We start from the raw sequence: 13,258 nt of genomic DNA on the forward strand, positions 1-13,258 counted from the left end.
TCCAGCAGCTTACAGTACCTGAAACCTACCAGTCGCTGATAACCGGGTCCTGCATCTGGCTCAAGTATATTCTGCCTTGTACCGTTAATGGTGGTGTTTTTTTCTCCCCAACTCAACTGTAACCTCCTTGAGGGCAAGGGATGAGTCATGGATTTATTTTCTTCCCTCAAGAAACCTAATCCCTCAGGGGATGTGGAGTAATCTGTCCCAGATTCTAGATACATCACCACTGAGCTATGCGACTGGCATAATCATTTAATTTCTTCAAGCCTTAATTCTTCCCTTAGATATAAAATGGGGATAATATCATCTGCTGTGTGATAATATATGAAAATTAAATGAGACTATGCATATAAAAATGCATAGCACTATGCCTGGTACATAGTAAAAACAAAAACAAATTCATTGCCATCAAGTCGATTTTGACTCATGGTGACCCTGTGTGACAGAACAGAATTGCTCCACAAGGCTTTCTTGGCTGTAATCTTTATGGGAGCAGATCACGAAGCTGCAGTGTTGCTGGATGGGTTCAAACCGCCAGTCTTTGGGCCAGTCTTTGGGTTAATGGTGGAGTGTAAACCGTTTACGCGACCCAGGGACCTACTGGTATGCAGTGTTGTTGTTGTTAGGTACTGTCAAGTCAGTTATGACTCACACAGCACCCCATGTAACAGAGTGGAGTTGCCCCATACGGTTTCCTAGGCTGCAGTATGTATGGGAGGAGATCACTAGGTCTTTCTCTAGTGGAGCTGCTAGGTGGGTTCAAACTACTAACCTTTCGGTTAGCAGCCAAGTACTTAACTGTTGTACCACCAGGGCTCCCTTAGTATACAGAAGGCATTCAATAGTATTTGTTTCCTACTTAGTAGTAGTCCAAGTCATGAAGACTGTGGAAGGCTGTGAGATCCTCGCACTGGTCTGAAAGGGAATGCATGTGTTAGAGGAGACAGGATGGGCAAGGTGATCCTTCAGCCCTCACTGAGATACTGCCACACCTCGGCTGGCATGGAAACCAAACCCTGGAGCAGTTGGACTTGTCTCCAAATGGGCAACTTGGCATGGAGAACAGAGAATAAATAAGAGATCTCCCCAGGGGCTGGCTAGGATCCATACAGCTTCATCTCCACTTCAGATAAATCACTAACGTTCACAGCAAGGCCCTGCAGATGTACTTATGAGAGGAAAGGAAGTAGGGAGAAAGGCAGGGAAAATGGGGCAGGAAGGAGGAAGAGGAGAGAGAAGAAATGAGAGCTCAGAGTGTAAACATGGTTGTTCTTCCCATATACAGACCTGTTTTGGTCTGTTTTCTAACAGTAATCACTCTACAAATATGAAGAGCAGCAAAGCAGGACGAGAGAAGGGAGAGTGAGAAGAAATACAGCATCTGGAGAGATGCTGCTTAGCTAGCCTGCTTCCCATGCCAGCATTTAATAGCTGCAAGCTTGCAGCGGTCACCTGGCATCGCATACAGAAGGTCTTCAATGCATTCCAATTGGGCTCACACTGCCAGCCACTCATCCAGGGGGAGAGTGCTAAACCAAGAGTGCCATGATGCCCAAGATAGATTTCAACGGACTATATTTACAATGTATGTGGACCTCTCCTTCATTCTTCTTTCTGGAACTGCACACTCTCGTTTAGGCTGTATGTTAGGGCAGCTGGGCTGTGTGTGTGCAAGGCATGCTTGCCATCAATGGAATGGAACATTTGTTTGGCTCCCTCCTCCTCCTCACCCAACCACACACAACGCAGTGCACATCCTATGTGGCAGCTGGAGTGCAATTCAAGAAGCTGCTGGTTTGGTGCCAATTTGGTCCCATAACAAATGACACAGGAACATCTGGAGATGTGGCTGGAGAGAACTGGGCTGGGTCCCTCACGGCAGGAGCACGTGGATCCTATTAGGTCACCACACAAAAACAGTTGCTCCAGGGGTCCTCCCTCCCCACCTGCAAAGCCCTTGCCTCCATCCAGGCTCCCCTCTCACCTCAACTATTTCAGTGGACTTCTTACTACCGATGGAGCCCACGGTCCCCTCAACAGCCCACCCCCACCCTACTGCCAGCAACAACGCACTAACACACATATCCTGCTAAAACCCTGCAGTGAATCCTCATCAGCCACAGGCTAAATGCCATCTCAAATGCTTGGCTCCCCAGCCCTATATGGCAAGCCCTTCCATCTCTCTCCCTGTAGAGGTATCTGCTCCAGGCCCACTGAATTCTCCTGCCCATGCTCTCATGACTCCCCTTGGCACACCCTTCGCCTGCCCTGAGGGCTTGGCTACAACATACATATCTCTAAGACTCAGCTCAAGAAAAACCTACACTGCAAAGCACTGCTCTGTCTCCAGTGCTTCCTCCTAGGCTGAGTGAAGTAGCCCCACTTTGAGCTGCTAATGCCATGTAGCATCTTTCATCAGGACATATAAGACTGCACAGTAACTGCTGGCTGTCCGGTCAGTCTCTCCCATAAACTCAGCAACTCGGGCTCTTCTTCTATCCCTAGCACTTGGCACAGTATCTGGCATGTTATGGTTGCTCTATAAATACTGGACAGAGGGTCAGAATGAAGAAAGGGAGTGGGGGAGGAAGGAAGGAGAGAGAGAGGACAGAAAGACAGAAGGGTGTGGGGAAAGGCAAGCTACTCAGTTAAGATGAAGAGTACACCCTGCGAGGCTCTCACCTGCATCCATGCTGTGGTTCATCTGGTGGTCACTGGTCTCTCCATCTTCACTCAGGTAACCAGGGGGTGGGGTTTCTGGGAATCAGAAAGAAGGCCATTAGAAATGGCCTAGTGATTTGGGGTCTGAGACACCATTTTGCAAATACTGCATATTCACACCACTATCTCAAAGGCTGTGTTAGAAATAGTGAGGGTAACAACTCCTGGGTTCTGCTAGCCTCATGCCTATCAATCTCCCAGCTCCCCATCTGATTGTAACTGCTTTTATCTGCACCCTCCCCAACTTTCTGAGTCAGAAATACTTACTCCCAGATCCTCTACCAGACTAATCTCTCCCCATCCTTCAAGGTCAGGTTTAGTCCCAACTGCTCTGGGGGATGTCTCTGGACTACCTCAGCCCCCACTTCTCTCTGTCCTCTGAGAAGCTACCATCTCAAACCTGCCCTTTGGCCCCTACTATCTTCTCCTGTGGCAGACCTGTTGCTGCTGTTATTATCTGCTGTCTTTTTAAGGGGTAGGGATATGTCTTAGCTTCCCAATTAGTCTGCAAGTTCCTGACAGGCAGACTGTGTGATCTATTTCTTTGAGCCCTGCTCCACTCATAGCCTGACTCTAAGGTTTGCTGAGTGAGTGGAGAAGAGGATGACTTACCCTCCAGAGATCAGCACAACCTGTGGAAGGATCTGAAGAGGCTGGCAGGAGGGATGGCGTGGGCGATGAGCCCAGCCCAGCTCTCCCTGAGGCTCTGACCCAAGCACACAGGCCACTCACTTTAAGCCCAACCTCAGCACAGTAAACTAACACAGGGTAAAAGTCATGTCCAAGTTACAGCACTTTAAAAGGAACACAGCAGCAGCAGCACCAGCAGGGTGATTGCTGCTCCAGCCCAAGTGCTGTCAGGCAGAGTTCTCCAAGACTGGGGAGAATGCAGGCGATTCACACATTATTTGCATGTAAATAATGGGCTCCTGAAAATATTTATGCACTTACCCCTGCAGAGTAAAATCTCTAAAATTCAGCCTCAACTCCCACCCAGATTGTAATCCATCATCAGGGTCAGAAGTAAGGCAGCCCCAGCCCAGGAAAAGACCCAGCCCTAGGCTTACTTACAGGGCTGGCCCGCTGCACTCTGACTGGACCCTGGTTCACCCCTGGCCTCTCAGGCTGGCTGCCACCCCAGAAGGCCCCAAGACTATCGGGGATCCTGCCTGAACACCAGCACCATGCTGAGAGGGCGGTGAGAGAAACACAGCGTCACAATTTCCGCTTCCAAAATAAATGATTGTGCTGAGGCCGGGCGGAAGGGTCACGCCACTCCTCTGTGCCAAGAAAAGCATCATTAGCAAACGGGGAGCTGAGGCCACAGGTCCTCTCCCAACAGGGATGCGGTTCTGAGTCAGGGCCCCCAGGGCCTGGCTGTGCATACAGAGGGGGTGACCCAGCGGAGAGCAAGGGCTGTGGGGAAGGGACCACTGTCAGGCCATGGCACTGCCCCCTGCCTTTCAAGTCAGCAGAGCTGGCTCTGTTCAATGTGCATACCTGGAATATTGCTCTGGGGCTCGATGCCCGCGGGGAAGTTAGTGTTTTCGGGGATGGAATGGCTGTAGTCGTCCAGCGGGGGGAATTCGGCCGGGATCTCTGTGTGGCGTGGCACCAACACGGGAGGTAGAACTGCCCAGGAGATAAAGTAAAGGCAGATCAGAGCCGAAGCTCAACTGGTACCGGAGGTCCTGTGCCCCCAAAATGCACCACAGACAGACTCCCCCTGGGAGGAGAGGGGGCAGGGAGGTGCAAAAATCTCTCAGCTGGACGGGAAGCGTACCTGGTGTCTCCACTCTCTGATAGTGGTAGGGATTCACGCACACCTCATCCTTCTTCATGTTGAAGGCGAACTCACACAGCTCCATGGCCCGCAGCTCATGATGACTGTGCAGGTCAGGCCATCGCCACAGGCGGCAATAGATGACATGGGGGAGCCCCTTCCGATGGGACACCTGCAACCGGCCATCCAGGGACCTGCCAAGGTGGAGGGTCAAAAGAGAGTGAAGTGGGTTTGGCTCGCCTTTTCAGAGGTCCTGCCTGCAAGTTTGCTGGCAGTCGCAGGAAGCACTCCCCTCCCCTCATTTCTCTCAGACACAGCAGTCCAGAAGATCAGAGGAGTGTTGTTAGTGCTGGAAAGGCTCCCAGAAGAAGAAAATAGAGGCCCACCAAGGAAGAAAGCAAGGCGGCCTCCCTCGGCTGACAGAGTGAGTCTTGAACCCACCAGGCCCTAGGGCAAGGGAGTTCTCCAAATCACTCCTGCTCCTCTGAAGAGTGGCACTCCCTGTGAAAGGGACGGCACTTAATCTTGTTTGGAAAAGGTCCTCGAACCACTTAGCTGATCCCAACCCAGAGAGAGGTGTGGAGAGGGTTACAGGACCAGTCAACGGAACCAAGCAAGAAAACAGGAGAGTTCTTCAGGCACAGCTGCAAGGACCACAGGAATACTAAGAAGGGTGACAAAATACGGAGTAAGTACACAGCCATCTCTAATTGCTCTTAATCAACACTTAACCAGAGTTCCTCCCTCCAGAAAGCTTACACATCAGAAAGTAAGAAATAAAAACCCTCTTTGTTAGTTGTTATTTGTGGCAAAGTAGGGTGAGAAAGGGGTAAGTTTAAAGGGAATTAAAATGGTAAGAGTCTACACGATAGACCCTTAAGGATTCCTTTCAGTTTGAGGGTTGCCTGCTGGTTGACCCGGGTGTAACCGTCCACACCCATCATCTTAGAGCTAAGGTCTAAAGGGAATAGATGTGCAGTGTGCAGAATAGAACAGAGGCTGCAACTTCACACCATGGTTTGTTCTGCCACTGTCCCTATGGCAAATGTCCAGTGCCCTGTCCCCATGTAAACAACATCTTTTGTGGTGATTTGGCCTCCAGGCAGCTGTGACTGGTGCCCCACCTCTCAGGCCAGGCCACTTGAGCTGTCAGATGGCCCCCAGCCACCTCCACCCCCTCATACACACACACACAATCAAAGATGGCAGCCTTAAAGCAAGACGATGAGCAATTCTGTTCTCACTGTAGAAACTGCTGCAACATCAAAATCCCATTCTCAAAGCACAGCCTGGAACCAGGTGACCAGGTGCCATTCAGTGGCTAGCTATGTCTGGAAAAGGCTGCTTCTCCCTCCTAGGCTTGAAGATAGGAACTCGCCAAGGATTCAGGGTGAGGGAAGGGCCAGAAGAGGGAGAAATGGCCATTTATTGAGAGTTTATTAGGCACCAATTACTGTGTAAGGCATTTCCCTCATATAGTATCTCATTTCATACAATAATTCTCATTTTGCAGATGAAAAAATAAAGGCTGAGTAACTGGTACAAGGTCTCAGAGCCAAGAAGTGGTAGAAGAGGGATGGCCAAGGGTTTCATAGCTAGCCTGCCAAGTTATTTCCTGGCAGCTATATGAAAGTGGATCACAAGAGTCTTGGTCTATGTCTTTTCCTGTCTAGTTACCTACAGCATCACTCCCAAGACTGACATGCTACAGGTAAAACATGTGACCCACAGAACAAAACCAGAAATGTGCTTTTATATTATCTATATAATATTGTGTATATAGTACATATCTACAATATTTTATATATAATCTATTCACATTATTCGTGGTAGTTATGGTATATGAAGTCACCACAGTGAATTAATAAATACTGAACTACCCTTGTTCAACTTCAGCTGAGAATACGCAAGTTGTTTGGTAACTCAAGTTTCTTGCCATTTTGTGCCTGCACATATATCTATGAAGGACTCTGAAAGCATCATAAGTATTGATTGTCAGGTTACAAATTAATTTTAGCACATAAGCAAACTGCAAATATGGAATCTGTGAATAATGAGGATCACTTTTTTCACAGAACCAAAAGCAACTTTTTGTTGGAACTACACACATTTATTATCTATAACACCAAGCCATGTTGTGGATTCTGTTTTCCAAAGATGGTCATAACACAATCTCCCATCCCACATGCTCTTCTTACAATGCTCTTCTCCTTCTGACACTCCTCCTATCTTGAGTGACAGGTCTATGTCATCCTTCCCTGAACCCAGGTGGACCTTTGTAGACCTTGACCAACTAAGTAAGATAAAAGTGATGCTGTAGGACTTGCAAGGCTAGATCATAAAACTTGTTTGCTTTAGGATGTTCCCTCTTGGAAACCAGCTACCATGTTGTGAAGAAACCTAAACACCCATGTGGGCAGGCCACATATAGATGGTCTGGCTGACAGGCTCAGCTGAGATTCTGGCTGATAGTCAACATTAACTGCTAGACATGTGAGACAGAGGACAAGCCTTCAGGTGATTTCTGCTCCAAGCATCAAGTCATCCTTTGAGTATTCCTAGCTAAGCCCCCAGACCTCACAGAGCAAAGACAAGCCATTCGTGCTATGCTCTGTCCAACTTCCTGATCCATGGAGTCCACGAACATACTAATTTTTTTTTTTTTAATTAAATTTTGGAGTGGTATGTGACATAGTCACCAGAACCAGGGCTTTGAACCAGTTCAAACCAGTTTAGTCATGAACACAGCAAAATCAGAACAGAGTTAAACTTTAAAATGTGGGTGTACCAGAATGGGAAAAATTATGAGTTGAAGCCCTGGGATGGGAAACCTGGAAGAAATGTAGTGAGCACTTCCAAAAGCCTGATGCAGGAGACCGATTATTGCCGGGACTGCAGAGAATGTCACACATTCAAAACAACATGGTCAGCCACTATCTTTGAGCTGGGCACCATTGTTTCTCACTCTGCCTGTAAAGAGATTTAGTTGCTATGTAATGCACACACTGACTTTTTTTTCTAGGAGGGAGATTAAGTTTCTAGCAGGGTGTTAACCTGTAAGATTTCCCTTTCTGATTACTGTCTGGTACACCTACATTTTACAAACTCAAGTCTATTCTGATTTTACTTCATTGGCCATGACTGAAGCAAGAAAACTAGTTCAAAATCCTGACTGGAACACTGCTACAGAGAATCCTGTGTGGGTCTTCTTCCTCGTATAATGGATATGTTCCTAGAGGGCAGAGACCCTAGGATTATTATCTTTCTATCTCTATGATCATGTGCTGACTTTATAAGGGTATCTGTCCTCAAGGAGCTTATAATCCAATTAGGTAAGCAGGATAGTCAGAATGAAACAACAGTTACCAGGAATAACACTAACTACCTCTGGGTTACAAAACACTTCAGATTTTCACAGCTCTTTCACAGTAGTTTTTTTCTCTTTTGACCCTGACACACACACTGTGAAGTAGGCAAACGTTATCAAGCCATTTCACAGATGAGGAAAGTGAGGCTCAGGGGGTTCTGTGACTTGACCAAGATCACAAGTTCTAAGTGAAAAATCTAAGGGAGACTCAGGTCTAATTGTTTTCTTACTAGAGACTCCTAGTCTCATTTCCTTCCTACCTACTACCTCATGTCTGTAACGAATCCAAGTACCATGAAAATAGTAAAGAGTTAACGGTATTCCTACTTAAAGTGTGGTCCCCTGATCAGAAGCATGGGCAACACTTGGAAGCTTGTTAAAAATATAGGACCTCAGACCCCACCCAAACTACTAAATCACAATCTTCATCTTTATCAAATTTCCAGGTGGTTATATAACAACAAAGTTAGAGCAGCTCCAAAGGCCAGGGCAACTGAGATGCTTAGGAGTGGCAGAAAGCATTATCAACTAAGAGTAAGGTAGGGAAGCTTCTGAAGGATGTGAGATTTAAGATGATGTCCAGTTTTAGCATGTACAGTAATGCACTGTCAGTGATGGCAAGTATTGATCTATGGGTGGATAGATGGGTGGACAGGCTGAATGATCAGTTATGTCTTGGCAGGGGAGGAGTGTACCCATGACCATGAATAAGGGTGGCAGATGATGCTTCTACATGCATACTTGTATGTGCTGTAAGACTGTCTGGGTGTACAGTGGAGCCGACAAACGGCAAGGGGCAAGGTTGTGGTGGCTTCTTGGCCACAGCCAGCTATCCTAAGGGAGCGAAAAGTTGGACCTGTGGGCTCAGGACCATGGCTGCAGGGGACATTATGCTCAACTGGCATGAGATACTACACAAAAATATTGTTCTACAGCCTACTTTGGTGAGTATCAACTGGGATCTTAAAAGTTTGCAAGCAGCCATCTAGATGCAACAATAGGTCTCTCTTCAACCAGAACAAAGAAGAATGAGGAATAGCAAAGACACATGGAAACAATTAGTCCAAGCGACTAGTAGACCATGTACTCCTCACCCTATATGATCATGAGACTAGAAGAACTAGATGGTGCCCAACTACCACTGACAACCACTGAGAAAGGGATCAGTGCAGGAGATCCTGGATAGAGTGGGAGAACAATGTGGAATGAAACTTAAAATCATAAAAAAAAAACAAAAAACACCAGGTTTCCTGGTCTGACAGAGCCTGGTAAGATCCCTGAAACTATGGCACCTAGTCACCCTTCAGGTCTACAACTGAACTCACTCCTCTGGCCTCCAGCCAAACAAAAGACAGGCATATGAGCTGAACATGTACCTGAGGTAGATACACTCCTTGGAGAGATCAATCATGGGAGAATAGAAGGACAGTATTTGCACGGGTGACAGCTTGGCGGGGCAGGAGTGCATAGGAGGGAAGGACACAGGGAAGATGTAACTACTGGGAGAAAGTGGTAAGAGACCTGTTACATTGTGGGGAACTGCATGAACTGTCATGAAACATGTACAAACTGTGGTATGGAAAATGAATTTGCTCTGTAAACCTTCACCCAAATAACAATAAAAAATTTTTTTAAAAAATGACGTCCAGTTTTAGACAGGTGTGGAGATTCTATTCATCTGGGAACTCAAGAGTTTGCTTATTTATTCAGCAAATATTTCATGAGCACCTAATATGTGGAGCATTAAGGATATAGTGGTGAGGGAAATAGACCTGGTCCCGGCTCACATAGAGCTTATTGTCTAGATAGACATTAATCAAATAATCATAAAGAATTACTGACTGACAATGAAAGTGTACTAAAAGTACAGGAAACTATAACATTATATAGCCATAGGGAACTCATTTTGCTAAAGAGTTGGACAAGGCATCTCTGAGGAGGTTATGCTTACCCTAAGTCTAAAGGATAAGTAAAGACTGACTACACAGAGGGGTGTACAAGAAGGGCATTTCAAGTAGAGGCAACAAGCATGCTCAAAGGCCCTATGGAGGGTAGGAAACATGGTAAGGGAGGAAAAACTGAATGGAGACCAGAGTGAATGAAGCAGGGAGAGAGGGAGGGAGGGGGGGAGAGAGATATAGAAAAGAGAAACAGAGAGAGAGAGACAGAGAGAAAGAACTGGATACAAGATAAACTAAGCTGGGGTGGCAGGCAAGGCTGACTGTGCAGGGCCTTGGAGGCCACGGTAAGGGGTTCTGTCTTTTTTTCTAAAAGCAAGCAACAGCCTCTGAAATATTTTAGGCAGGGCTGTGTGGACATGTATGTGAGAAAGACACAGGTTCCACGATAATTCTGGCTGCATGTGATGAGAAGATTAGGGGGACACAGAATGAACGAGATAGATGTTCATGAATTAACAGATACTCAACAGAAGTGTAACTCTAATCTAGAAGAAGGCCTATCTTAGGACCCCACCAGTCAGTGGTCATGGTCTTTCTAATAGCTGGGTACACCTGGCAAAGCATTATTTGTAAACTGTCCCTCTGTGAGCCCTTATAACTAAGGGCACTCATTTGTCTGAAGAAACAGAATTCATGGGCAATCTGTGAGGTACTAGCCAGATGCTACTGGAAGTACAAGCCAAAGAGAAAGAAACAGAGAAATCTGATCAAACTCTCCAAGACACTGACTGGCCTGGGAAAGAGGAAGGACAGACAAAGGTCACAGAGCTGGGCTTGGTCACAGGCACTGACTAGGAGCTGCTGACTAAGGGTATCTTAAAGGATGTAATTACCTCCCTCCCATGGGGCCCCAGACCAAGGAGCCCCTAGAGCTGAAAACAGTAATTACCAGGCAGAACGAGAGAGGATTGAGGATAGCCCGGGACTTGTCCATGAGGTGTAGAAAGAAGACTGCTGGTCTGGAGTCATAAGACTTTGGGTCAAGCTGTGGTTCTGCCTTCTCTTAGCTATGAGACACTGGGCAAGTTATGTGGTCTCTAGGGCCCTCAGCTACCTCATCTGTAAAATGGGGACACTCTGCCATATTCCTGACCTCACAAAGTTCCGTGGCCATTTAAACATGTCAAAGTGCTTGGTAAAACACCACACAAATGAGTTATTATGCTAAATTACAGCAGCCACTCTCCAACTCAGGCTTGCACAACTGGGGTAAGTTATGGGGTTTCAGAGGTGAGAAAGGGAGAGTGGGAAGTGGTGAGTAGAGAGAGAGTAAGAGAATTATTCATTTGTTCCCGTTCTCTTGGAAAGCCACTAAGTGCTCAAAGATTAGGGAAGTGACACATCTGTTCTTCAGTGGTTGAAAAAAGTCCCAACAAAGGGCCAGCTGGACATCTCCAGCCACCTCTGCAGGGGAAAGGCAACTGGTCCCTTGAACATCTGAGCCCATCCAGGAGGCCCTGGCAAACAGGCCAGCAACAAGGGAGGAACAGAGCTGTGGAGCGAGCCTGCAGTCTACGTCATAAAAGGGGTGACTCTTCTGTTTTTAAAAAAATACAAGGTGGACTTCTGGTAAGATGGAGGAATAGGCAGACAAGCAACATAGACCCACTTCAACAAAGAAAAGAAAAACCAATTGACAGAGATACAGAAGATAATCCTGAAGCCCTGAGCTACGAAAGGAACTATACAGAAGTGGATTAGGAACCAACTAGTGGAAAAACCTGAACAAAAACAGTGAGTAGGGAGACTGTTGGAGCTCTGGACTGTCAGCTACTCTGACGGGACCAACAGCCTGAATATTTCCAAGTGGTGTTGGGACCTGAGAATTGACCTAAAGATCAGTCCCAGTCATCAAGGGCTACAGGGAGACTGTGCTGGTGGCTTATGCCTAGGAAGGGAAACAGCAAGGAGGCAGACAACCTGAGCTGTTAACTTTCCGCTATCCGGAGGGCACAGCCATTTTGATTATTTACATGCGGCAGCCATTTTGGATATTTAAAGTGACTGAGGGTGCAGCCATTTTGAATGTTTACAAGCAGTGGCCATTTTGAATATTTAAAGTGACTGAGGGCATAGCCATTTTGAATGTTTACAAGAGGCGGCCATTTTGGATATTTAAAGTGACCAAGGGTGCAGCCATTTTGAATCTTTATAAGTAGCAACCATTTTGGATTTTAAGGTAGCAACATTCTCACTCGGATTCCAGGGACCTAAGAATAGGTTCTGTTTGCCAAGGTCAGCAGGGACATACAACAGGCTGACAACAGGAAAGGAGACAAGTGGTGAGTGTATAAGTGCTGTCAACTAGTGAATAGAGGAGCACAGCACAGTACCCTGCCTGTATACATAACTTACAAGCAAAACAAAGAAAACAAAAATCGTGGGCAAGTCACTCCAACATACAATTACCAATTAAATATAAATACAAAAACATCACAATGCCTTGGAGACAACAGAGCATCACAGTCCACACAAAGAAGCAAGATAAAACAGGAGAAACAAGGGACCAGGATACAGACCCAAAACACATCCCTGAGGAAGACACAGAATTGGAACTCCCTGATAAGGAATTCAAAAGAATTATATTTAGGTATCTTCAACGAATTGAGAGACAGATCAATGAAAACACAGACAAAAACTTAGAAGAATTCTGGAAGAAAACACAAGAAAAAAATGACTAAAGAAATGAAAAATTAGAAATGATTCTGTATCTACAGATAGAAATCTAGAAGATTAATACAGAAATGTCAGAAATGGATAACATATTGAGAGGGCAAAAGAGTAGAACTGATGCAATGGAAGACAGAATTAATGAGATTGAAGATAAATACCTAAATACTTCTTTGGAAAGGGATCAATCAGAAAAAAAGTCAGAATGAAGAAAGCCTAAGGTTCATGTGGGATATCATACAAAGGAATAATCTACATGTCACTGGAATTCCAGAACAGGAAAAGAAAAATAAAACCACAGAGAAAATTGTCCAAGATTTGTTGGAAGAGACTTCCCTGATATGATGAAAGATGAGAATATATCCATTCAAGAAGTCCAACAAACCCCAAACAGGATAGATCACAAAAGAAAACCACCAAAACATATCATCATCAAACTCACCAAAACCAAACACAAAGAAAGAATCCTAAGAGCAGCATGGGAAAAACGAGAAGTTACCTACAAGGGGCAACCAATAAGACTAAGCTCAGATTTCTCGGTAGAAACCATGCAGGCGAGAAGACAATGGGATGGTATGTATAAAGCCCTGAAAGAGAAAAATTTCTAACCATGCAAAACTGTCCCTCAAATTGTTGTTGTTGTTATGTGCCGTTGAGTCAAACCTGACTCACAGCGACCCCTCCTTGGGTTTCCGAGGCAGTATCACACTATGGAAGTAGGACTGCCCAACCTTCCTTCCGAAGAGTGGCTGG

The 13,258-nt window shown here is 45.9% G+C and overlaps 1 protein-coding gene across 1 annotated transcript in view; it reads right to left on the minus strand.

The window, feature by feature from the left end:
* Nucleotides 1-13,258, minus strand: part of SMAD3 (SMAD family member 3) — a 157,812-nt gene that overhangs the window by 21,090 nt on the left and 123,464 nt on the right. Inside the window, exons 2-4 of the mRNA XM_007957462.2 lie at nt 4,508-4,701; nt 4,225-4,356; nt 2,686-2,760 (exon numbers count right to left, since the gene is read on the minus strand). Of these exons, the coding sequence (XP_007955653.1) occupies nt 2,686-2,760; nt 4,225-4,356; nt 4,508-4,701 (401 nt within the window). The remainder of the gene's footprint in view (nt 1-2,685; nt 2,761-4,224; nt 4,357-4,507; nt 4,702-13,258) is intronic.

This window comes from Orycteropus afer, unplaced genomic scaffold, assembly GCF_000298275.1.
Source record: "Orycteropus afer afer isolate SDZICR_OR568_19922 unplaced genomic scaffold, OryAfe1.0 scaffold00015, whole genome shotgun sequence".
In the NCBI taxonomy this organism is placed as follows: domain Eukaryota; kingdom Metazoa; phylum Chordata; class Mammalia; order Tubulidentata; family Orycteropodidae; genus Orycteropus; species Orycteropus afer.